This window comes from Capricornis sumatraensis, chromosome 2 (assembly GCF_032405125.1).
Source record: "Capricornis sumatraensis isolate serow.1 chromosome 2, serow.2, whole genome shotgun sequence".
Lineage (NCBI taxonomy): Eukaryota > Metazoa > Chordata > Mammalia > Artiodactyla > Bovidae > Capricornis > Capricornis sumatraensis.
In genome coordinates this window covers 115,439,875-115,465,791 of record NC_091070.1, presented here as the reverse complement: position 1 = coordinate 115,465,791, position 25,917 = coordinate 115,439,875, and the positions used below count along the sequence as shown (strand labels likewise).

The 25,917-nt window shown below is 45.9% G+C and overlaps 1 protein-coding gene across 1 annotated transcript; it reads left to right on the top strand.

Annotated features, from left to right (window-relative positions):
• The first annotated feature begins 514 nt into the window (after positions 1-514).
• On the top strand, positions 515-25,917 carry PRCC (proline rich mitotic checkpoint control factor). The gene is made up of 7 exons (XM_068965128.1): positions 515-1,190; positions 14,949-14,996; positions 17,174-17,740; positions 19,985-20,080; positions 21,670-21,813; positions 23,813-23,878; positions 25,530-25,917. Exons 1-7 carry the CDS (start codon positions 720-722, stop codon positions 25,614-25,616), a joined length of 1,479 nt encoding a protein of 492 aa, XP_068821229.1. The 5' UTR covers positions 515-719; the 3' UTR covers positions 25,617-25,917.

The following is a 25,917-nucleotide window of genomic DNA, read 5'->3' as shown; positions in this document are numbered from 1 at the left end:
ATCAGCCTCATTTACAGATTACTTTCTCTTTAAGCTACCCTACCCACCCCGCCACCCCCGCCACCTTCCCAGACGCCCTTTCATTCCCGACATTACTTGCAGTTTCTAAGAGCACTACGTTTCCCATAAATCTTAGCGCCCAAGCAGCTGCCCTAGAGAACTTCAAGTACCGAAATGCTCTCCTATCTGTCTCCGTGACTACCGCGGTGACCGATGGGGCTTGTAGTTATCTAGGAATTGTCAGGGGACCGAAAGAAAAAAAACCAAACAAACCCAAAACTACTCATCCCAGGAGTCCTAGTATCAGAGGCGGATTTAGCGCCTGTCTTTCTCCAGGCCCCTCAATCCGTCCTCTGACTCCAACTCCCGCCGTGCCTTGCGCCGCGCTCCCTGCGGCGGATAATGGTGCCGTGGCCAAAGTGTTCTCTGGGAGTTGTAGTTCTTATATTAGTGAGGCGAGGAGGAGGCGGAGTGACTCGGCGGCCATTAGCTGTGTGTAGTTGCCCGGGACTAGGAGCTTAAGTGAAGAGGGACGCCTTATTCGGTGGAAATCAACTATGGGCATGGGCTTCTGCCGGGGCTAGCCCTAGAGTACGGAGAAGGCGGGCTTTTTGGTTCCCCTTCCCGCCGAGTGGGGGGGGCACACTAGGCCTCCGGACATCCCCGGTCTCAAGTAGGCCTCGTCTGCCGGCAAGGGCGCCCCAAAGGCGGGCGGCGCCATGTCGCTGGTTGCTTACGCCAGCAGCGATGAAAGTGAGCCGGATGAGGCTGAGCCGGAGCCGGAGGAGGAGGAGGAGGCGGCGGCCCCTACTCCTGGGCCCACTTTAGGGGGCTTGTTCGCTTCTCTTCCCGCACCCAAGGGTCCGGCCTTGCTGCCTCCGCCCCCGCAGATGCTGGCCCCAGCCTTTCCCCCGCCGCTGTTGCTGCCCCCACCCACCGGCGACCCCCGGCTCCAGCCTCCTCCCCCCTTGCCCTTCGGCCTGGGAGGCTTCCCCCCACCTCCAGGCGTGAGCCCGGCTGAAGCGGCGGGAGTTGGGGAGGGGCTCGGATTGGGGCTGCCCTCGCCCCGAGGCCCTGGCCTCAGTCTGCCCCCTCCTATCGGCGGTGCCGGGCCCCCCCTGGGGCTTCCGAAGCCAAAGAAGAGGACAGAGCCGGTGAAAATTGCGGCGCCAGAGTTGCATAAAGGGGATGTGAGTATCCGGGGAGGGCACCCCCACTGTCCATTGGGTTTGGGCATGGGCTCAGCTGTGGGAGGGACTTGTGGAGGCTCGGAGACTCTCTCCTGTAAATGCATCCGGTGATTCCAGACCACTGGATTCCTGGTACTGTGCGATTAGTCGAGCTGAAGTTTGTCGGCTTTGGGGAGTTAGGGTATTTGTCCTTGCGTGTTTCTCCAAACTGGACCCGCCCGCGGAAAGGCCTTACACCATCACCTGACACTGATAGGGCCAGGCCTGGGGCTCCTTGATTGCATTCCTGCTGTTGCATCGTCACCGCAGGTCCCCCCCAAACCCCCGAAGTACTCACAACAGCATGAAATATGGCATTTGAAGAGGTAACAGGAGACAATTCCTGAGCCCTTGGCCAACATTCAGAACTAATCTTTTGCTTTGCCTCTGAACTTAAAAGCATCAGGGTCTGAGCAGAAAGGATAGGAATCCTGGATTCTATTTTTGAGCGAAGTTAGGGAAGAAATTCAGTATTTATTGAGTACAGATTATTTGCCAGGCGTTGGCCCTTTCCTTGAATTACCACAGAACTGTGAGAGAGAACATTCTAATTTTTACAGATGGAGAAACAGGTGTCCATTGTGTAAGATCTTACCTGGTGAAGGGCAGAGTGAAGATTCGGGGTTTAGGTGAACTGCAGGCCTATACTTCGGTTTCACTATTTACATATAGAAGAGGCAACCAAGCTTGTGTCGTTTTCTGAATGTTGGATCAGAAAAATTGAAGACCTGTTCTGGAGTGAGCACTTGGGAGATAGAATAGACATCTATGGGCAGGTAATACTTTAGAGTTATCTGGAGTTCTTCCCATTCTTTCACTTCTTAAAGGTCTGTTGGTCCATGCCTCACTCACCTCTGGTAACCCTCAGAGGGAAGCTGATTTTCGCCCTTGCTTCTCTTCAGACTTCCGCCTCGGCCTGGAGGCTGTTTCTGTTCTCTTCCCCCCAGATGTCTGAATGTTCTCTCCCTCACCTCTTTCAAATCTGGGTTTAAAAGACAAGTTCCCAGTGAGGACTTGCTAGCCAACCTATTTCGGTTGTAACTTCCTGTCACCCACTCCGCCCCACCCCACTTCTTTTATTTTTCTCCATAGCACCACCATCTAAGATACTTTATCACCATCTAGTTCAATTCAGTCGCTCAGTCATGTCCGACTCTTTCCAGCCCCATGGACTGCAGCACTCCAGGCTTCCCTGTCCATCACCAACTCCTGGAGCTTGCTCAAACTCATGTCCATAGAGTTGGTGATGCCATCCAATCATCTCATTGTTTGTCATCCCCTTCTCCCACCTTCAGTCTTTCCCAGCATCAGAGTCTTTTCAGATGAGTCAGTTCTTTGTATCAGGTGGCCAAAGTATTGGAGCTTCAGCTTCAGCATCAGTCCTTCCGATGCATATTCAGGGCTGATCTCCTTTAGGATTGACTGGTTGGATCTCCTTGCAGTCCACGGGACTGTCGAGTCTTCTTCAATGCCACAGTTCAAAAGCATCAGTTCTTCGGCACTCAGGTTTCTTTATAGTCCAACTCTCACATCCATACACGAGTATTGGGAAAACCATAGCTTTGACTAGACGAACGTTTGTTGGCAAAGGAATGTCTCTGCTTTTTAATATGCTATCTAGGTTGGTCATAACTTTCCTTCCAAGGAGCAAGCGTCTTTTAAATTTCATGGCTGCAGTTACCATCTGCAGGGATTTTGGAGCCCAAGAAAATAAAGTCTCACTGTTTCCATTGTTTCCCCATCTATTTCCCATGAAGTGGTGGGACCAGATGCCATGATCTTAGTTTTCTGAATGTTGAGCTTTAAGCCAACTTTTTCACTCTCCTCTTTACTTTCATCAAGAGGCTCTTTAGTTCTTTGCTTTCTGCCTTGAGGGTGGTGTTATCTGCATATCTGAGGTTATTAATATTTCTCCCGGCAATCTTGATTCCAGCTTGTGCTTCTTCCAGCCCAGCATTTCTCATGACGTACTCTGCATACGAGTTAAATAAGCAGGGTGACAATATACAGCCTTGACGTACTCCTTTCCCCATTTGGAACCAGTCTGTTGTTGTATGTCCAGTTCTAACTGTTGCTTCCTGACCTGCATACAGATTTCTCAAGAGAGAGGTAAGGTGGTCTGGTATTCCCATCTCTTGAATTTTCCACAGTTTGTTGTGATCCACATGGTCAAAGGCTTTGGCATAGTCAGTAAAGCAGAACTAGATGTTTTTCTGGAACTGTCTTGCTTTTTCGATGATCCAGGGGATGTTGGCAATTTGATCTCTGGTTCCTCTGCCTTTTCTAAATCCAACTTGAATGTCTGGAATTCACAGTTCACATATTATTGAAGCCTGGCTTGGAGAATTTTGAGCATTACTTTGCTATGTATGAGATGACATACTAACCATCTCACATACTGTTTATTTTATTTGCCTCTCTTCTTTTGCTAGTATACATGCTCCATGAAGACAGGGCTGATTATTTTTTTCACTGCTGAATTCCTAGTGGTTAAAGCAATGCCTGGCACATATTGAGTACTATGTAAATATTTTGAGTGAATGAGTTCAAATGACTGTGGATTCTTTATGGAAAGTATTTCCAGAATCTCTCTTACTATCTTGTTCCAAACTTTTTCCAAATCATTTCCCCCTTCTTTTTTACCCAAGTCTGTTATTTCTAAGACTAGGGTTCCAAAAAGCCTTCTGTTGCTCCACTGAAACTTAAGTTTGCTCTTGATTTAACCTGGAACAAAGGAAAGTTCCTAAGACAGAGGAAAATAGATTCATTTTTGGGGGCATTCTGTTTTCACAGTTTTCTTCCCAAATTTCCTTTCAGCCTAATTACAATATGTGGGGGAAGATGGCACTTTGAGCTAGCTTGCGTCCCTCCACAGTGACAGTGGAAAAACTCATTTTTAGGTCCTCAGAGGTAGCATCAGGAAAAGTTGCTGGTAGAGGCTGTAGAATCTTCCATTTAGGCCAACTAAATTGGCGGAAAATTCTGAGGACTTTTAACTATCCCTCCTTTGTAAGTATAATTTGCTAAATTCCTGAGATAAATTGTGAGATGGATGATTAGAATAAAACCAAATCCTAGCCCTTAACTGGTTCAGTTTCCCATTTTTGTTCTGTACAAGTTAGTGTTTTGTGTCCTGAACATGTAATTCCTGGGAAAGGTAGCCTAAGAGAGTTCTAAGGTGAATAGGCAAGGGTGACCTTCGCCTTTGAAATATCTGTGGGTTCTAAGCTCTGTGTCTCGTGCTTATTGGGCTTTCAGTAAACATCTGAGTGAATGAATTAGGTTTCCTTAAATAATTTTCCTTTAGAATTTGGTGCTGAAGTGGGATCAATTAACTCTGAACTCTCGTTCATGCCTTCATTCACTGTTGAGCTGATTCTCTGTACCAGGTGCTGAGTACAGTAGTGAGCGTGATAGACCCTATTGTAAAAGGAGCTGATGGTCTGTGTGGGAGGAGACAGGCAAGGTCAAATCAGGAGGACCGTGAGAGAGCTGGTGCCATGGGACCTCTCCTTTGGGGCACTAATCAACTTCAGAGGTTGGGGAGGCTTTCAGGAGGAGATGATGTCTACACTTTAGAGATAAGACAAGTGATCAGAAGGTAGCCAGAGAAAGAGGCGATGAAGAGGAGGACATCAGGCGGGGGGAACGGAATGTACAAAAGCCCAGAGGTGAGAGAATGCAAACGCTTTGCGGGAAGCTTTAGTAAGACACAGTGGCTGCAGTGCATGGTGGGCAGGGGCAGTGACGAGAGAAGAGGCCAGAGAGAAAGAGATTGAGGCCAGATGATAATAGGCCTTGGATACAATGCCAAGGCCTTTGTATGTAATTCTAGGGTAGTGAAGAGCCCTTAAGTCTGAGCAAGACTCCTCTGATCACAGGGTGCCAAGAGATCTGGAGGGAACCAGACTGGTAGAGACAGTGTGAGAGATGATGATGCCTGGATGAGGGAGTAGTGGGGATGGAGAGAATTGGAGGTTCCAGGTCTTTTTTGGAGGGAGAAGTGGTAAGACCAGGGAATTGATTGGATGTCGTGGGTGAAGGCAGAGAAGGCAATGGCACCCCACTCCAGTACTCTTGCCTGGAAAATCCCATGGATGGAGGAGCCTGGTAGGCTGCGGTCCGTGGGGTCACTAAGAGTCAGACACGACTGAGCGACTTCACTTTCACTTTTCACTTTCATGCATTGGAGAAGGAAATGGCACCCCACTCCAGTGGTCCTGCCTGGAGAATCCCAGGGACGGGGGAGCCTGGTGGGCTGCCGTCTGTGGGGTCGCACAGAGTCGGATACGCCTGAAGCGACAGCAGTAGCAGCGTGGGTGTGGGAGATGGGTCAAGACTGACCTTTTGGCTCAGGCAGCTGGGATGGTAGTGGTGCTGTTTATTTGGGGAATACAAAGGCAGAGCAGGTTGGGGATTAGTTAGATTTAATTGGTTACAAGTATCAGAAACTGCTCCAAGCTAGCATAAGTGGAAATGCATCATAAATATACTGAGGTACCCTGGAAGGGGCCTGGAATCAGGAGTTGGAGATCTGTCAGGGACCCACACAGCTTCTCTTTGCACCTTTAATTCATTCTTCTTTGTCTGCAGACCAGTTTCCTCCACTTCTTAACTTTTGTTGCAGACGAAAGATAGCCACCTATACCTCCTTGGTTTTTCATTCCTTCCTTTTAGTGATTGGCCCAGATTGAACTATAGTTTTAGTTCGGTCTGGTTTTCTGGGAGAGAGACTATGATTGGTGTGATTTGAGTCAGCTCATCGATCAGCCACCACAGTTAGAGAACGGGAAATTCTCTCTCCAGGTACGTTTCAATATCAAATTCAGCCAGCTTTTGACTTATGTGAGTCAAAAATTAGGAATGATCCATAAAATGGGAAGACATTCCTTTTCCCTTCTTACTGTTCTTTTTCTGAACAGTGGTTAAGAAAATCAGCCCGCTGATTTTGCGGGCTTAGGAGACTTCTAAAATTAGGATACCAAAAAAGGAAAATTAGAGGAATAAGTCTGCTCTAAGGGTTTTCGGTCATGTAATGTGCCTTCCAACACAAATAGAAATTTCAGAGTTACTTGGATTAGTGTTACACGTCCTTTCAAATTGCTTACCCAGGTAGTGAAAGATTTGAAGCTGTGAAATTGAAATTTCACTAATTTTGGTCACTTCTGCTAAGAGTTGACTGCAGTGAATTTAGCTAGGATTTAACCCTAGATAGAAAGGGAAAGAGGAATGTGCCAACATCTGTGGGTCACCTGTGGAGTGTCTGACACTGTGCTGGGCACATCAGCGACTCTAAGTTAAGTCTAACCCCTAGTTTACAGGTGAGGATATAGGAATTTAGAGAACAGAGCTAAAATCACATAGTTTGAGAGGAGCAGAAGTCATATTTGCTCCCAGGTGTGTTGTGTTCCTTTCTGTCTTCAGTTCAGTTCAGTTGCTCAGTCGTGTCCGACTCTTTGTGACCCCCATGAATCGCTGCACGCCAGGCCTCCCTGTCCATCACCAACTCCCGGAGTTCACTCAGATTCACGTCCATTGAGTCGGTGATGCCATCCAGCCATCTCATCCTCTCTCGTCCCCTTCTCCTCCTGCCCGCAATCCCTCCCAGCATCAGAGTCTTTTCCAATGAGTCAACTCTTCGCATGAGGTGGCAAAAGTAATGGAGTTTCAGCTTCAGCATCATTCCCTCCAAAGATATTCCAGGGCTGATCTCCTTCAGAATAGACTGGTTGGATCTCCTTGCAGTCCAAGGGACTCTGAAGAGTCTTCTCCAACACCACAGTTCAGAAGCATCAATTCTTCAGCGCTCAGCCTTCTTCACAGTCCAACTCTCACATCCATACATGACCACAGGAAAAACCATAGCCTTGACTAGATGGACCTTTGTTGGCAGAGTAATGTCTTTGCTTTTTAATATGCTATCTAGGTTGGTCATAACTTTCCTTCCAAGGAGTAAGCGTCTTTTAATTTCATGGCTGCAGTCACCATCTGGAGTGATTTGGGAGCCCCAAAAATAAAGTCAGCCACTGTTTCCACTGTTTCCCCATCTATTTCCCATGAAGTGATGGGACCAGATGCCATGATCTTAGTTTTCTGAATGTTGAGCTTTAAGCCAACTTTTTCACTCTCCTCTTTCACTTTCATCAAGAGGCTTTTGAGTTCCTCTTCACTTTCTGCCATAAGGGTGGTGTCATCTGCATACCTGAGGCTATTGATATTTCTTCCAGCAAGCTTGATTCCAGCTTGTGCTTCTTCCAGCCCAGTGTTTCTCATGATGTACTCTGCATATAAGTTAAATAAGCAGGGTGACAATATACAGCCTTGACGTACTCCTTTTCCTATTTGGAACCAGTCTGTTGTTCCATGTCCAGTTCTAACTGTTGCTTCCTTACCTGCATATAGGTTTCTCAAGAGGCAGGTTAGGTGGTCTGGTATTCCCATCTCTTTCAGAATTTTCCACAGTTGATTGTGGTCCACATAGTCAAAGGCTTTGGCATAGTCAATAAAGCAGAAATAGATGTTTTTTCTGAAACTGTCTTGCTTTTTCAATGATCCAGCAGATGTTGGCAATTTGATCTCTGGTTCCTCTGCCTTTTCTTAAACCAGCTTGAACATCTGGAAGTTCACGGTTCATGTATTGTTGAAGCCTGGCTTGGAGAATTTTGAGCATTACTTTACTAGCATGTGAGATGAGTCAACTGTGCGGTAGTTTGACCATTCTTGGACTTCCCTGGTGGCTCAGACAATAAAGCGTCTGCCTACAGTGCGGGAGACCTGGGTCCGATCCCTGGGTCAGGAAGATCCTCTGGAGAAGGAAATGGCAACCCACTCCAGCACTCTTGCCTGGAAAATCCCATGGACGGAGGAGCGTAGTAGGCTACAGTCCATGGGGTCGCAAAGAATCGGATTGTTTGGCATTGCCTTTCTTTGGGATTGAAATGAAAACTGACCTTTTCCAGTCCTGTGGCCACTGCTGAGTTTTCCAGATTTTCTATCATAGTTCCTACTAAAAAGTTAGAATAGTCTTGAGCAACCAGAACTAGGAAAGTGGTACTATGAGGAGTGCAAAAGTGAGAGAGAAAATGATGCTCAACTGAACGGGCAGATGTAAGAACATATTTGAGACCAAAGGGGAAAACAGTTGATGAATCTAGCTAATTGGGATAATAGCAGAGAGGCGTGTGTAAGTGATTAGAGTTTGGAGCCTGGGGGTTGGTGGGGGGCAGTGGTCTGTGCTTGGGCTCTGATTTTCTTCTTGGCTTCTGGCCCTGGCAACTAGTGATTGCTTTTTGGAAAGGGAGTCTGTCAGAACCAGAGCCTGGGAAGATAAGAGGGAGGCTGCCATGGGGAATGAGGCTCTCATAGATTAGCAGATCCCACTGGGCCTGGCTTAATGGAAAATGTCTGTTTCCGTTCCTGCTCAGCAGTCTCGGGGTGTGTGTGTCTTGTCACTCTTGGCAGCTGGAACAGAGAGGACAGTGGTGGCCACTGAGGCGCAGGCTCTTATGAGGCCAAAAAGAAATACAGCACGTCGTTCTTAAGAGACACAGCCAGTTTGTGTCTTGAAAACCTGGGAATGCCTTTTCTGGCTCAGCCTGCTGCTTCCAGCCCTGGGTGATCCTGTGCCTCTAGCATCCTCCTCCTCCTCTCTGGGTCAGGTGACACAGACCCGCTTAGATCGCCTTGCGCTGGTCTTCAGCACTCTAGGAGTTGACTCAACAGCCTCCTTTTAATATACTTCTGTGGAGGACAGTTTGGCAGGTTCTCAAAAAGTTAATTAGAATGATCCAGCAGTTTCACTCCTAGGTAAAAAGAATTGAAAACAGGGACTCAAACAAATGCTTGTATGCTAGTGTTCATAGCAGCACTGTTCACAGTAGCCAAAAGGTGGCAATAACCCACATTTGCAGCAACAGATGAGTGGATCCAGAAAGTGTGGTATATACATACAGTGGAATATTACTCAACCTTAAAAAGGAGTGCAGTTCTGATACATGTTACAATATGGATGGACTTTGCAGACATGCTCAGTAAAATAAGCTCGACCCAGAAGGACACATTATATGATTCCATTTGTATGAGGTACCTAGAGTAGGCAAATGAAGAGATTGAAGGTAGTATAGAGGTTACTGGGGAATGGGGAGTTATTGTTAATAGGTACAGAGTTTGGGATGAGGAGAAGTTATGGAGAGAGATAGTGGTGATGGTTATACAATATTATGAGTGTACTTAATGCTACTGAATTGTATGCTTATAAATGGTTAAAATTATACATTTTATGTTATATATGCTTTACCATGATAAGGGGGGAAAAAACCCAGTATGGTCATGTACCTTTCACCATCAAGGAAGTTCTCATTGTATCTAAATTAAATACTGTGCTTAGGCTGATCCTGTTGCCTCTAACTGGCTCCTGATAGAAGCTGAATTAATCTTCCTTTTAAATGCTCTGAGAGCCCCTGGCCCCGTGACTGGTAGATATATGGCACCTCTTTCAGATTTTGGATTACTCATCTCCTCCTTTTTAGTACTCTGAACTGAAATTTATTTTTGTGTGTGAGGTATTTGGATAAATCCTTGCTGAGCTTTCTTTGGTTTCCTGTTTTCATCCAAGCCCACACATGCCCGTAAGTCCTTTGAGTGCCCTCTCAGCCTCTTTTCCACAGTGAACCAGTGAGTTCCATGTTTCCAGCCTCCCTAGTTGGCTAAAGTTAACTCAGGGGGCAAGTCGTTCTCATTCTGCTTCCCTACTCTCCCAAGGGCCCTGGACTTCCTCTGTGGCCCAGGCAGGTTACTGAATGTCTCAGAGCCCTGTTTGTCAGCTTTAAGAGGTAAAGATTTATTTCTGCCCCTCTCTCAAAGATGAATAGTCTTAAGAAGGGCTTAGGGGTTCAGCACATTTTTTGAGGGTCTTAGAGTTCTGTGTTAGGGAGTCCTATTTGTGCCCATCATGAGGTGATTTATAATGGGGCTCAGTAGATTAGGACAAATGTTCAAAGAGAGAAGGATGATTGTGAGTAACCGTAGCAGTCCTCTAAATCCAGAATTAATAAGGTGTTCCTAAAATCTTTGTACAGTTTTTCGTGTGTGTGCTTTTAAGCTTTAAACTTAGGTTGACAGTATAATGGAAACCGTCTGTGACATTTAAGGAAAAATTGAATTTTCTTCCCCCAGCTGATCTGGCCTTCAATTCTATTAGCCATAGGACAGTTTGCCTACAATTTCAGAGTAGCCACTTTTTGTTTGTCACAGATCTGAAAAATAAAAATATGCTTGTACGGTTTTATGAATGTAATCGTCTTAAACTTGATAACATTTTCTTTTCAGATTGTTTCCATTGGACATATTACCTAAGATGTTAAAGTTTAAACGTGCCTGGGGACTTCATGACAACCTTGTGTACCCCACAGTGAGGTGGTTCTGTGTGGTCTGCTGAAAAGGAGAAAGTCTTCATAGTCAAAAAACAAGGGAAGGAGGAGTGAGGGGGAAAAAAAAGAAAAGGGAACCGGTCAGTAAACCCTGAGGCAGTGGAGTTTGGAACAGAGAGAAAAGGTAAAAAATGCTTGGGTGTTTGGGGCTTAAGTCTTTTCTTCGATTGTGTTTGACCTCTTGGCAGAACAGAGAGAATAATAATCCTTGAATTCTGTTAAAAATTTTAGTTAGTATACATTTTTTGCATTTTCACGGATCAGTTCAGTTCAGTCGCTTAGTCGTGTCTGACTCTTTGCAACCCCATGGTCTGCAGCACCCCAGGCCTCCCTGCCCATCACCAACTCCTGGAGCTTGCTCAGACTCAGGTCCATCGAGTCAGTGATGCCATCCAACCATCTCATCCTCTGTCATTCCCTTCTCCTGCCTGCAATCTTTCCCAGCATCAGGGTCTTTTCTAAGGAGTCATTTCTTTGCATCAGGTGGCCAAAGTATTGGAGATTCAGCTTCAGCATCAGTTCTTCCAGTGACTATTCTGGACTGATTTCCTTTAGGATGAACTGGTTGGATCTCCTTGCAGTCCAAGGAACTCTCTCAAGAGTCTTTTCCAACCCCACAGTTCAAAAGCATCAATTCTTCAGCACTCAGCTTTCTTTATGGTCCAGCTCTCACATCCATACGTGACTACTGAAAAAACCATAGCTTTGACTAGATGGACCTTTATCAGCAAAGTAATGTCTCTGCTTTCTAAAATGCTGTCATTGGTCATAACTTTTCTTCCAAGGAGCAAACGTCTTTTAAATTTCATGGCTGCAGTCACCATCTGCAGGGATTTTGGAGCCCAAGAAAATAAAGTCTCTCACTCTTTCCATTGTTTCCCCATCTATTTGCCTTGAAGTGATGGGACTGGATGCCACGATCTTAGGTTTTTGAATCTTGAGCTTTAAACCAACTTTCCAAGCTCCTCTTTAGTTCCTCTTTGCTTTCTGCCTTGAGGGTGGTGTCATCTGCATATCTGAGGTTATTGATATTTCTTCCTACAATCTTGATTCTGGCTTGTGCTTCACAGCCCAGCATTTTCATGATGTACTCTGCATATAAGTTAAACAAGCAGGGTGACAATATACAATCTTGTCGTACTCATTTTCCAACCTTATTTTCTGTTGTTTCATGTCCAGTTCTAACTTGCTTCTTGACCTACATACAGATTTCTCAAGACGCAGGTAAGGTGGTCTGGTTATTTCCATCTCTTTAAGAAGTTTCCACAGTTTGTTGTGATCCACACGGTCAAAGGCTTTGGTGTAGTCAGTAAAGCAGAAGTAGATGTTTCTCTGGAACTCTTGCTTTTTCAATGATCCAATAGATGTGAGCAGTTTGATCTCTGGTTTCTCTGCCTTTTCTAAATCCAGCTTAAACATCTAGAAGTTCTCGATTCACGTACTGTTGAAGCCTCACTTGGTTTGAGTATTACTTTGCTAGTGTGTGAGATGAGTGCAGTTGTGCAATAGTTTGAACAGTCTTTGGCGTTGCCTTTCTTTGAGATTGGAATGAAAACTGACCTTTTCCAGTCCTATGGCCACTGCTGAGTTTTCCAAATTTGCTGGCATATTGAGTGCACTTTCACAGCATCATCTTTTAGGATTTGAAATAGCTCAACTGGAATTCCATCACTTCCACTAGCTTTGTTCCTAGTGATCCTTCCTAAGGCCCACTTGACTTCGCATTCCAGGATGTCTGGCTCTAGGTGAGTGATCACACCATCATAGTTATCCGAGTCATGAAGATCTTTTTTGTATAGTTCTTCTGTGTATTCTTGCCACCTCTTCTTAATATCTTCTGCTTTTCTTAGGTCTATACCATTTCTGTCCTTTATTGTGCCCATCTTTGCATGAAATGTTCCCTTGGTATCTCTAATTTTCTTGAAGAGATCTCTAGTCTTTTCCCATTCTATTGCTTTCCTCTATTTCTTTGCATTGATCACCAAGAAAGCTTTATCTCTCTCCTTGCTATTCTTTGAAACTGTGCATTCAGATGGGTATATCTTTCCTTTTCTCCTTTGCCTTTTGCTTCTTTTCTTTTCTCAGCTATTTGTAAGGCCTCCTCAGACAACCATTTTGCTTTTTTGCATTTCTTTTTCTTGGGAATGGTCTTGATCACTGCCTCCTGTACAGTGTCATGAACCTCTATCCATAGTTCTTCTGGCACTCTGTCTATTAGATCTAATCCCTTGAGTCTATTTGTCACTTCCTCTGTATAATCATAAGGGATTTGATTTAGGTCATACCTGAATGGTCCAGTGATTTTCCTTACTTTCTTCAATTTAAGTCTGAATTTTGCAATAGGAAATTCATGATCTGAGCCACAGTCAGCTCCCGGTCTTGTATTTGCTGTCTGTATGGAACTTCTCCATCTTTGGCTGCAAAGAATATAATCAGTCTGATTTCGGTATTGACCATCTGGTGACGTCTATGTGTAGAGTCTTCTCTTGTGTTGTTGGAAGAGGGTGTTTGCTATGACCAGTGGGTTCTCTTGGCAAAACTTTGTTAGCCTTTAGCCTACTTCATTTTGTACTCCAAGGCCAAATCTGACTGTTACTCCAGCTATCTCTTGACTTCCTACTTTTGCATTTCAGTCCCCTATGATGAAAAAGACTTCTTTTTGGGGTGTTAATTCTAGTAAGGCAAGTATATATGCACATGAAAAATGCACCATTTACAGAGCAAGCACAAATGAATCTTTGTTAGCCTGATGCCACCCAGACAAATAAATAACATAGGGACACAGTGAAAAAGAGCAAGGTGAGCTTCTTTAGGAAGACTTCAGAGTTTCAGGTCAGAAGAACAGAATACAGACTGACGGAGAGTGAGAGGTGGCAGTCACCCAGGAGCCTGCAGGAGGAGTGATAGGGTGGGGAACCCACGTGAAAGAAGTACACACGGAGGCTCGGCCAGTTCTTTGAGGAGATTTTGGAGTCGCAGTTGATACCCTTATCCTTAACTGCTTTTATTACAATTATTTGGGTACTTGTCTTCTTACTGGACTCAGGTTTCTTGAGGGCTGGTACTTTTTCCATGTCTTGGCATACAAGAAAATCTTTGAAGCACAGTGGAGAAAGTAGTCCAGGTTGTGCCTCTGGATATCAGTGGGCCAGGACTCTGCCTGCTGCAAGTCCTATCCTGTTGCCTGAGTGGATGAGTATCATCGTAGTACCTGTAACCCAGCCACAGGACACCAGTTGGAGCTGTGTCTGTAGTGCCTGGCACAGTGTCTTGCATACAGTAGGTTCTGAGTAATGATGATCAAAAGGTCCTTGTAGCAGATGAATCCAGTGGGGAACTTGTGACGTATGAGGTTCAGTTGAAAAAAATAGGCAGAGAATTTGAGTTGTTTAAAATCTTAGGGATGGAAAGAATCTTAGATTCCTGCCTAATCATCTTTATTTACAGGTGCCCCAAACCAGGGTCTTAACGACAAATGCAGAACTTTTGAAGTTCTCAGTTTGGATATTAATTTAAAAAAAAAAAAATGTTACAGCTTGCTTTTCTTATGCCTTGCATCTTTCTGATAGCTGAAGATGGCTGAGGAGCTGATGTTGAACTAAAAGTTTGGCCATTTTTCAGTGTGAGAGCTTGTTCTAGAAACAATCCTGATGAATCAGAGGGATAACACAGAGGGACCTCCCTTCTTGCCCCAAATTCTCACAGTCATCATTTGCTTGCCTTCTTCTTGGACGTGAACGACTCTGTCTGGCATACTTAAACAATAGATCATACTTGGAGAGGAATGGATTTCTCCAATGGCTTTGACCTTTAATGTCTCATAGAAGAGTAGTTAACACACCACTTAATCCCACAGGAGTTCCCCGGCCCTGTGGTTATGTAGTCTATGTAAGTGGTTTTAGAAGTGAAGCTGAGATTGGGTGAGATTGTGGGCCAAATCCCATTCATCTTCTACTGGACAGATTTATAGGAAGAAGAATGGGTATAACTTTTTCTTGCCACCAAAGACTGAATGAGAGGAAGTAGTCTTAATTTAAAGGACAAAATTGATGCAAAAGGCTCTGGAACAGGTCTGGGGGTTTAAGAATGAGTGACCAGGAAAGGTCAATGCCTGCCTCATTCTCTGAAGCTGTTTGGCTGGTCCTGGGAGATACATCCCTCATACAGAGGAAGGGCCCAGACAAGATGATAGCCACTGTTGTCCAGGCCTTTATTTCTTCTTCATTTAAGGTGAGTGCTTTCCTTATTGTCCTTAAACAGCGAGGCCTTATTCTGTTTATTTTTCTCTTAGTCAGATTCTGAGGAAGATGAACCCACAAAGAAGAAAACTGTCCTTCAGGTAAGCTTTGTGACAGAAGCCATTTCTCCCCATATTGCTTCCTGGAAGATGGGAAATTTCCAAACCAAGCTTAAGCAAATGCAAATGCTGATACCGAGGACTGCCTGTTTGAGTGTAGTTTTGTTTTCTAGGTAACATCAGACCTTGTGCTTTTCTGCCCTCCCCTCACTGTTCACTGACTTTAGTGTGCTGGCGTTGCCTCTCCTAGAGGACAGGCGTGGTAGGGAGATGAATTGGAACTCAATTTGATTTATTACATTTCAGGTAAAAGGATTATTTAGGAACAGTAGAATAAATGGATTGGTCAAAATGATGTTATGGGACTTTTGAACTTTAAAATTATCCATCTTCTCCCAGTCTCATCTTTAACCTGGAAAAGAAACTTAAATAGTACCAAGTGCTATACCAGTGTTTAAGTGATTTTATCCTCTTAATAGTACCTAAACCAGAGTGTTACTATCATTCCTGTATTGTATATGAGGAGAATGAGACCTTAAGGAACTTGCCCAGGGTCAGACAACTAGTGGGGGCAGAGCTGCGATCGGACTGAGGCAGTCTGACTGTAGGGTCCATGCTCTCACCTGCAGCGTTTGGCCGCTGCTTTGTCGTAAAGACCAGAAGTCCTTAACCAGACAGTGCTGGGAGATGCTCTCGCTGCCATTTCCTGTTTCCCCTTGTCCCAGGGCCTCTGTTCTGCCTCCCAGAAGTTTCTTCCTGTTCAGTTCCACACTCAGTGATTTACACACCCTCTGATCTCATGTTAATTGTATGTTTCCGGAAGAGCAAAAGAGGCTCTTCCTTTATAAGGTTGTCGTCTCCTGACTCAGGTATATGATCCTGAGGTGGCCCCTTCCCTGAGTCTGTTAAGGCGTCACATCCCATGTTGGGAGGTCTTAGAAGGACACAGTCACATGGAAGTTAGATAACTGATGAGAGTGATGCTGTGTCCATGTCTGTCATGGGTTATGGAGGAAGAATCATGAAAGATAGTCACTTGCTGGGACTGAATAAAGCCGGTTGTTGCCTGTAGTCAGAATGGCTTTCCTGGAGGAAGTGAACTGGCAACTAAAGAGATGGAAGGACACTGGCTCAGAACGCACTGTAGGAGTAAAGAGCTGTCTTTCAGATGCTAGGAAGAGATGAGTGCCTAGAGAACCTCTGAGCTGATGAGGCAGAGTGTGGACCAAGCAGTGCAGAGGGATGTAGCCATGATCCCAGATGGAGCTGAGAAGTCAAACGCTCCAAAGGGAGCCTGAAGGATGTACATGCTCCATCTTCCACCTCAGTCTGGTTTTTATGAGCCTGAGCCTTTGGCGTCTGCCAGGATGGAATGACCTAAGTCTGTGAACGCAGACAGCAGGGAGAAGAGCCCATTTTCTGGGTGGACAGTTCTGCCTGGGCTGCTTGATTCAGAAGCCCTAGTTTACTCATTCTGGGCATTTCTTGGCCGAGAGTGCTGAAGTACATGGTTACTCCAGGACAGTGACACAGTGTCCATAAGTGACACTAACTCCATTCTCCTTCTTCAAACCAGTACCTCCCTCAGCCCGACAGTTAGGCCAGCTGGCCTTGTTATTCAGAAAGCAGAATCCGAAAGATTCTTGTGAGTGACAGGGACTCTGGATGGGCTGAGCCAGTTAGCTTACAAATTGATAAGCTAAATGCTTGACTCTGGCATAAACAAGCTGGATATACCACATCTCTAGGGCTTTCCTTGGGTGGGGAGGGAACTTTGGGCGGGATGTATGAAGGTCTTTTTAGGACAGAGCCTTGCTACTGACTCTGAGTGGCAATCCAAAGGAAGCAGGGAGTTGCCATGCTTAAGAGGAACCTTCAAGATATTGAGAGATGTTCATTGATCAGCTGGAGAGAGCCCTGGGCTTTTGGAGAAGAAAGATGATGTATTTACTAACTGTATCATATTAGCAAAAAGATAAAAATCAGGAGAGGTTTTGTGGCAGAGGAGCTGGGAGATGTGGACATTAGAAGGGCCTGAGGGAGGAGGAGTCCAGTCCAGTTTGGATGACCTTAGTAGGCAAAGGTCAGACAGAACAGGGCTGGTAAGATTTTAGGCTGGAGCATGTAACTGTGATGTTTGTTCTTCATGTCAGTAGTATGTATCATAACACCTCACTTGCCACCTTTCTTCCCTCCTTACCCGAACTTGGGCTCACCAGGGATCCAGTGAGGGGACTGGCTTGTCTGCCTTGCTTCCCCAGCCTAAAAACCTGACTGTGAAAGAGACTAACAGGTTGCTCCTGCCCCACGCCTTCTCCCGGAAACCCTCGGATGGCTCCTCTGACACTAAGCCCTCCAGGCAAGCTTCTAAGACCAAGTCCTCTTCTCTTGCCCCCGTTGTGGGCACCACAACCACCACTCCGTCACCCTCAGCTATCAAGGCTGCCGCCAAGAGTGCCGCCCTGCAGGTGACGAAACAGATCACGCAGGAGGAGGACGACAGTGATGAGGAAGTGGCCCCTGAGAACTTTTTCTCCCTCCCTGAGAAGGCCGAGCCACCTGGAGTTGAGCCATACCCTTACCCCGTTCCCACTGTCCCTGAAGAGCTGCCTCCAGGCACGGAACCAGAGCCGGCCTTCCAGGACGATGCAGCCAATGCCCCCTTGGAATTCAAGATGGCAGCAGGCTCAAGTGGGGCCCCTTGGATGCCTAAGCCTGGGGATGACTACAGCTACAATCAGTTTTCCACATATGGCGATGCCAATGCCGCTGGTGCTTACTATCAGGTGGGTAGGCGGCATGGAGGGCAGGCCAGGGAATGTTGGAGTCTGGCAGTCAGGGAGAGCTTTGAGCCTGTGATCGGCCTCTCTGGCATCACTTTGGCTGAATTAATGAGTCTTCTGGTGTCTTGGTGTTCCTTATCCGGTCTCAAACATTATGGCTTTATGCTGAACCATATTGATCTAAAATTGCCTAAGTCTCGAAGCCTGACGGGTTGAACCACATAATTGACCCCTTTATTCTGAACACAAAGTCATTGTAGGAGCTGATGGGAGGTATAGGGAGAAAGTGGAAGAAGAGCAGTCTCTAATCTTAGAGATCCCAGGGAGCTTCTGCACATGTGGGTGAGGAGGATGTGAGAGCTTCGGCGTAGATGACTAGATAGCAGTGAGTCCAAGGAGAGTTCTGGAGGTGGGGCGTGCTGAGAACGTAGGAAGTGGGGAGGGAGAGGAGGGACTCTGGAGAGTTGGGTGCAAGGGAATAGGAGAATGGCGAGAGGCCTTGAGACATGAGAAGTCAAAGGACTAAAGTCAGTCTCTGGAGAGAAGACACTCGGGGACCATAGTTTGGGCAGAAACAGGAAATGGGGTTTAGATTTTGAATCTCAAACTATGTGAGTCGGGGCAAATTACTTATCTGCCCCTCTGAATCTCAGATTTCTCAGCTCTAAGATGGGAAGAATGATAGAACTTCAGGGTTACTACAAGAGTTATATTGGTAACATAGCAAATGTTCAGTAAATGGTTTTGAGAACTTTTATTCAAATGTTATGTGGAAGAGCTGTTTAAATTGTTCTCTAGGGCTTCAGACGGTGAGAATATATGAGGCCAGGTTGTGAATAGTTTAAGACAGACTTCCAGTGGTCAGAGCTTTCTTAGATGGAGAGGGCTCGCAGGAGTCCAGGAACTCAAGCCGCGGTGGTGGTTGGTCAGAGGCAGCTGGCTCGCGCTGTGGCTGGGCAGCTGTAGGAAGTTTTCCTGCCAGCGTGCGTTGGCTGCAAGACTTCAGTCTCCTTCAACCACTGTGATTCTCTGAGTGGTCACTGTTACTCTTGTCTGTAATCTAGGCCTGCGTAGGGACCCATGGTAGGCGGACTTTGAGGGTGCTCTGTTCTGATCAAAGACTTTGAAACCTATTTGCCATTAAGCCTTGCTGTGTCCTGTAGACTGGTCACAGGGACAGTGTATCTCTCCTCAATGATGTCGGAAGGAGGAAGATGAATGTTTTGACCTCTTTAGCAGAGAAAGAGGAAAATGTAAGAAACGACTAGTTTATATTCAGCCAGTGAATAACAGTTGGAATTTTGTGCTCAGTCACAGAGACCATGAAGGCAGTCAGTGCGGATTAAAGCGCTCTAATCACTCTAGCGGGCCCTTCAGCCTAAACGTATGTTTTTATCAACACTTTTAATGAAAATTAATGCTTTAATTACTCTGGTTTTTTATGTATTATTTTGATTTAATATTAAACCTTACTTTTCATATATAAAATGAATGTTCTTAGAGGAGCGTTTCTTAGAGTTTGGGGCAAAGGTGGAAGAATTAGGAAAAAGTGCAGGCAGGGAGGAAATAGTTTCTCAGCCCTACAGCTGCCTGAGTTGGCCACAGTAGGGGCCTTGCCCTTGCCTTCACCCCTCTTCCTCTAGGGTCCACAGCAGCATCTGGCCAGCTCACCTCTAAAGGGGCGTCATCAATTCCTGAACTGAAAATCTGGTAATGCAAACCTGGTTTGTTCCCAGCTTTGTAAATTCCGTACCACCCTGATGGTGGTTTATTTTTATCAGAAATCTGCAACCTCCCTGCCTGCTAAGGGAGGGAGTCCCCTGTGCCCAGGGCTGCTAGATCGGACGAGAAGCAGGAAGCATGCCTCACACCTCCTCATCTCGGCTCACACTGGAGCGTATTGGGGTCTTCTGAGCAGGAGGAGCCCGGCTGAGGCACGGTAGAGGTCAGCAGTAGCAGCCATGCTGGGGAAGCAGCCAAGGGAGCAGGCTGTGAGTTAAAGCAGGAGAGAGTGTCTCTATTTCTTGTATCTCTTCCCTAAAAAAAAAAACCCATCTGTCTGGATGGTGTAGATCAGGAAAAACTCTGGTTCTTGAGTTGTAGGGTAGGTCCTTGGGATCTGTGCTTTGGCTGGTCCGCTTGAGGGGTCTGTAGTGTGGGTATCACCACTGCCTCTTGGATGAGGGTTTCCTCTGTCCTCTGCACTGTGCCCTCAGCTGGTGTGTTTTCTCCCCTGCTTGACTACAGGATTATTACAGTGGTGGCTACTATCCCGCACAGGACCCGGCTCTGGTCCCCCCCCAGGAAATTGCCCCAGATGCGTCCTTCATCGATGACGAAGCAGTAAGTTAATAAAGCCCAAGTGACCATCTCTGACCCCTAGACACCAGGTTTCAAGTCTGAAGCTAAAGGAAATTCCTTTTTAAAAAAAAGCAAAAAAGCTGTATTCATTTGGGATTCAGTTTGACAACATATAATTGAGAAACTTCAAGTAATAATGGCATATGTAAGGGAAGTTAACTTTTTCTTTATAAAAGAAGGCTAGAGGTAGGCCAAGGCTGGTATGGCAGCTTCCAAAAGTTGTCAAGATCCAGCCCCCTTCGATAAGAATAAGAATGTAGCTAAGACCACTGCCATCATTATTGCACACCAGGCAGCAGAGTGGAAAAAGAAAGTCACCTCCCCCTTCAGGAGACTTCCTGAAAGTCCCTAAGAATACTTTTCCTTCTGTCTTACTGACTAGAGCCTGTCATATGGCCGTATTTAGCAAGGGAACGTAGTAGTCTTTTCATCGGGTGGTACTATGCCCAGCCAAAAGGTTGGGTTCATTCATACTAACAGAGTGGGGGAGAGTGAATTTTGGGGAGGGAACAGCAGCCATCACATCACTGTATTCCCTGCTGCTGAGCCTCTCCCTGACTCGGCACAAGGGAAGATGAAAACCTCATGTTTCGCGACCGTCCAGTCATGTTCAGGAGATAAAGTATTCCTTCTGTAGGGAGGCCACAGCTTACCAGGAGTGGGTTGGAGAAATAGGGGACACAAGTTCTTATAAAAATAACATTCTCCCCACCTTTTCACAGAAACTTTGCAAACTTCTGCCTGTGGTTAATCCTGTGTTCGTCCACTTTCCTGTGTATGTCCTCCTTGACAAGTTCAGTAGTTAGGCCCTTTTTGTTCTAAGCCTAGGAGGCAGCAGGGAGCTTATCCAGTGGCAAAAGTCAGCTCCTTATGGGTAGAGAGAGGCATTGCTGATGCTTAGACCACAACCTGGGTTTCACTGCAGATTTCCAAGTGTTCTTGAATTTAATTCCTCTTCACTACACTCCTCAGCACATCTTCTGGTGACTTAACAGTGTGATAATTTTTCTTTCTTTCTTTCTTTCGGAGGAAGGGGAAAGAGTAGCAGTCTCCTGGAAATTTTGCCAGGCTCTTTTTTGAGGCTTCCTCTCTCTATCTCGAATTACATTCTCCTCTAATGTCTAATCTGGTGTGTGGTCTGCTGATGTGGTGATACTGAACCAATGAGAAAGAACAGACACGTTAAAGAACTAATTTTTAGAAGAGAAACCCTAGAAGTGTTTTTGTACCTTTAATTCTTAATTTGAAAATAGTGTGCAGTTCTTTTAGGCATATACAATTTATACATAATTTGAGTAAAATTCATACCAGTGAATCTCTGCACTCACTATCAGGAATACATTTTGGCCTTCTTTTCCCTGAGGCCAGGAGAACTTCTGAGAAGTAGCCCTTCACCTGGCATCAATCAACTTGGTAGGTGGCATGGTGAAAGGACATAGTGCACAGAGAGAATTAAGGGTGCAGTGGAATTGGGGGAGCCCCAAAATCATTCCATAAACTGGATCCTTGGTGACATCCCCTGATCCCCTACCCAGACCCCCGACTCCTGAATTTTTTCCCCCCTTTTCCAGTTTAAGCGGCTGCAGGGCAAAAGGAACCGAGGGAGGGAAGAGATCAACTTTGTGGAGATCAAAGGTGACGACCAGCTCAGTGGGGCCCAGCAGTGGATGACCAAGTCATTGACAGAAGAGAAGACCATGAAGTCATTCAGCAAAGTAAGTGGGAAAGGAAGGTCTCCTGGGTGGCCGCCTTGGAGTCCCCAGAGTAGAATCTGACCCCTCACCTCACTGTTACTGTCCCTACACCTTGAGCAACACGTGTTCCGCTTGGTTCTGCAGTGTACACCAAGCCTCCCAGGCACAGCTGCTACTTTCCACAAGTTTGCAGCACTTCGCTCTCTGTCTAGATGGTAGTCTGGTTGCTGAGACTGGACGGCTGAAACAGTTTCCCGTCCTGCAGTTGGGAAGAAATCAGTATGTGCGGCTCCTTCCCGGCTGGACAGAATCCACAGCTGCTCTTCCCTTTTCCTGCCGTCCTGCCTCTCTCTCCATCCTGTTCAGTTGGGACCTGGTGCAGCACATCTTTGAGGTGTGGGCACAGCAGAGCCTCCGAAGTCCTGGGGTCCTGGGTTCTGAGTGTGCGTCCCCTTCTCTCACCTTTCTTTCCCTTGTTTATTGTACCCAGCTGCGGTCTTTTCAGACGCTTTATTCCTCACATTTCCCACACCACACTCCGGCCTTCTCTGTGCTAGTTTTCTTCAGTCAGTATGATGAACTTCTCTCCCCCTAGTAGCTGAGTACAGCAAACGTGGACATTTATGAGCCTGCCACAGTGGGGAAGATGTGGGGGAGCCTGGACTCTAGCCCAGCACCAGCAAGGCCAAGGTCGGGCATTTATTCCCTTCTTCTCCACCCATTGTCTTTGCTTTGTTCTGTGGCCACAGATGGCCATCTGAGCGCCAGCCGTTTGTTTTAACTGAAAGCTGGCGGTCGTACAGGACAGAGCAAAGGATTGTGGTTAGATCAGCATAGATCCATCACTGTTTACCGGAAAAGCCACTTAGGAGAGCATGCTCTGCTAACTGGGTGGAGAGGCATCCTCACACAGGAGTAGCTGCTGTTGCTGGTGCTCACTGCAGACCAGGAATGGAGCTGGCTGTTTTATGTTTGTCATCTTTAACTGTCATATTAAATGACATAAATAGCATCAAGGAATTGGAGTCTGCTGTTTTCCCAGGTTTAAGTCTTTTATTTTTTTCCCACCATCTCATTGTATTGAGCTAGATTAAAAAAAAAAGAAGGATGCAGTTCCTGTCCTTGACAGGTTTAGAGTGTAGTTGAGAAAAAGAGTTTTAAGGACACTTGAGTATAAATGATTATGGTGCAAATTGATTACATAAGTGCTGAGGAGACTCCAGAGAGGAGTTTTGGGAGTTGGGTGGGGCTGATTAGGAAGCTTCTAGTCTGAGACTAGCACTGGCAGAGGACAGGAAAACCGCAGAATGAAAGCCCAGACCAATATAGACTTTGACAGTAAATCATTTGCATCAAAGTTTGGGTAGGGGTTCAGTGCAGTTACGGGTGAAGGCTGGAAAATTGGAGAGAGGCGTGGTGATTGTGAAAATCTAATTCCAGGGAAGCTGCTTGTTGGTACTTGCTAGAATGAGGGAGTAGGGTTTCAGCCAAAGGTGATTGATGGGAGAGAGCTTAGTAAGCAGTAGGCAGGAGATAGGCTAGACATCTGGCCTGACTGGGGAGAAGTGGACAGAGACGAAGAGGTCCTTAAGGGCAGAGGAGGTGGCGGGAGGTAAGAAAGGAGGGAGGTCTCCTGGACCTTTAAACTGTTTTAGACGGACTGCAGGCGGTAAAGCTGGTATCAGCTGTCCACTGTGGGCAGAGCCCCATGCTTGGTGCTGAGGGTGGTGGGTTACCAGAGATACAGAAGGCGGTCCTGACCGCAAAGTGTCTCCAGTCTAATGAGGGTATTGGCAGACTCTTAGGCAAGTATTCTGAGCTTGAGAATTTTACATAATAACTTTAATAAAAATAACTATCTTGTAAGTGTATAGACTTAAAAACTGCTCCAAGCTGACTTCTTCCCCCTAGGATTTGGGCTGTGTAGTTTTTTTCTTAATACCCATCCTTGTCCCACTGGGGCACATGAGAAACGTCCACTTTTCTTTCAATGTGTTAATGATTGTCTCTTCCCTTACAGAAGAAAGGGGAGCAGCCAACAGGCCAGCAGCGGCGGAAACACCAGATTACCTATCTGATTCATCAGGTGAGAGGCCTGAGGGCCCTGTAAACCTGGGGATTTGAAGGCTGAGATCTTGGCTAGAAGCCGCTGTCAGACACCTGCTTCCAGCAGGCACCCTCCCCAGTTCTCCACATGGCCACTAGGTGGGGATGTGTCCTTCAGAATTATCCTGCTCTGCCTCAGGCTCACTTCATTAAGACTGAAGTACAGGTGCTTGGAATAAACTGTAAATGAACATTCAGGTATTTAAAACATAAAGGTAAGGGAGGGGTGAAATGGTTTCTTATAAGGTTCTTTTAAATATCAAGTTCATCTGATAATTTAAAAAACTAAAGAAAAACTGGTTCAGCAACTTTTAGCAGAACACACACCTCATGAGGAGGTAAGGTTGGTTTTGTGTTCTTCATTTCTGTGGCAGGAAACATCGAGTAACTCAGAGTTACAGATAATCTAAAAATATCTTTTGGAATTGGAATATTTCTTGGTATTTATTTGATAGGACATGGCAGCTTTCAAATATTTATTGTGTCATTAAGTAACTTTTTGAGACCTAGTGTACTAAGTGCTGTCAAGAGTACAGAGGAGTAAGACTCTTTGCTGGTCACTTCCGGAGAGTGTATGTGCTGGTTAGTGGTTTCAGTGCCAGAACTTGCATTCATTGTTCTTACCATATTTTCACCTTCTTTTTCATGGACTCCTTTGTACCCTTACCCTCTCTTGTTATTTGTAGGGAAAGAATTTGAGGGTAGTGTCTTAAAAAATTCTTTTTCAATTTTAAATTATTTTTTACTTGATGTTCCCCTGTAGGGTCTTTTTTTTAATCCAAACTTTTAGCACCCTACTCCACCCCAGGGGAAATGAGCAGGTGGGGGTGGGGTTGAGGAGCCCCGTTTCTAGGGTGGCATTTGTACAGTCCCAGGATGCAGTCTAGAGCTAGGAGTTGTCACAGTCAGAAGGGGAAAGCATTAATTCATGTACCTTCCAGTCAGTTTTTCATAGCTTCAATTTGTGCTCTAAAGTGGTGTGAATTTCTCGGGTACCATATATTCTATATTCAACACAACAGCGAAACAGTGGCTCCAGACTAAGTTATTGTTGGTAGGTGTCCTATTTTGACCTGCCCAGGAAGTCAACGCTGTCTTCTCCCACATGGCTCGTTAGGTATCCCAGGCAGCTGATTGTGTTCCTTTCAGATGCCAAATTCAAGTTCTCATTTGGTCATTTCCCATTTGAGCATTTCAGTTTCAAATCTAGCTGATGAAGGACCAGCATTCTTTTTTTAATATTTATTTATTTATTTGACTGCAGCAGGTCTTTATTGTGCATGCAGGGTTTTTAGCTGTGGCCTGCAACTCTGACCAGGGATTGAACTCTGGCCTCCTGCATTGGAAGCATGGAGTCTCAGCCACTGGACCACCAGGGAAGTCCCGGGACCAGCGTTCTTGAATTTCCGCTTGAACCCTATTAACTCCCCAAAGAGATGGTTTTCCTTTGCTTTCTGAGGGTCCTCCCCTTCTGCTTGAATAAGAAAATTAAATCCTTCAAGGGATTTACTTGTTCCTCATAATCACTTTGATGGCAGAAAGACTTTAACCTGGGAAGCACACAGAGGCATGAGAAGCTCGTTTCTTAGGGCCTTGGTGTGACTCTCCCATGCCCCCTCTTCCTTGCACAGGCTAAGGAGCGGGAGCTGGAACTGAAGAACACCTGGTCGGAGAACAAGCTCAGCCGCCGGCAGACCCAAGCCAAATACGGATTCTAGGGCTCTGGCCTGACTGCCTCTGGATCTCCTGCAGCCCAGCTGGCTCGGCCCCCAGCTTCATCTCTGGGACCCCAGCCGATCCAAGCCCAGGATCTCTTTCCCTGAGGACCCAGCCCTCGCCTCTGCGAGAATGAACATATTTGATAGATTTTTCTTAACAAAAGTTAGAAAATTCAGCTCCTTTCTGTCTTGGAGCTAGCAAAGACTCAAGCGATGCCTCAGAAGGGGCTCTGAGTTCTTGGATGGGAGTTTTGCTCCCTGTTGGGTGTGATGATATCCCCCCTCCCTCCATCTTTTTTTT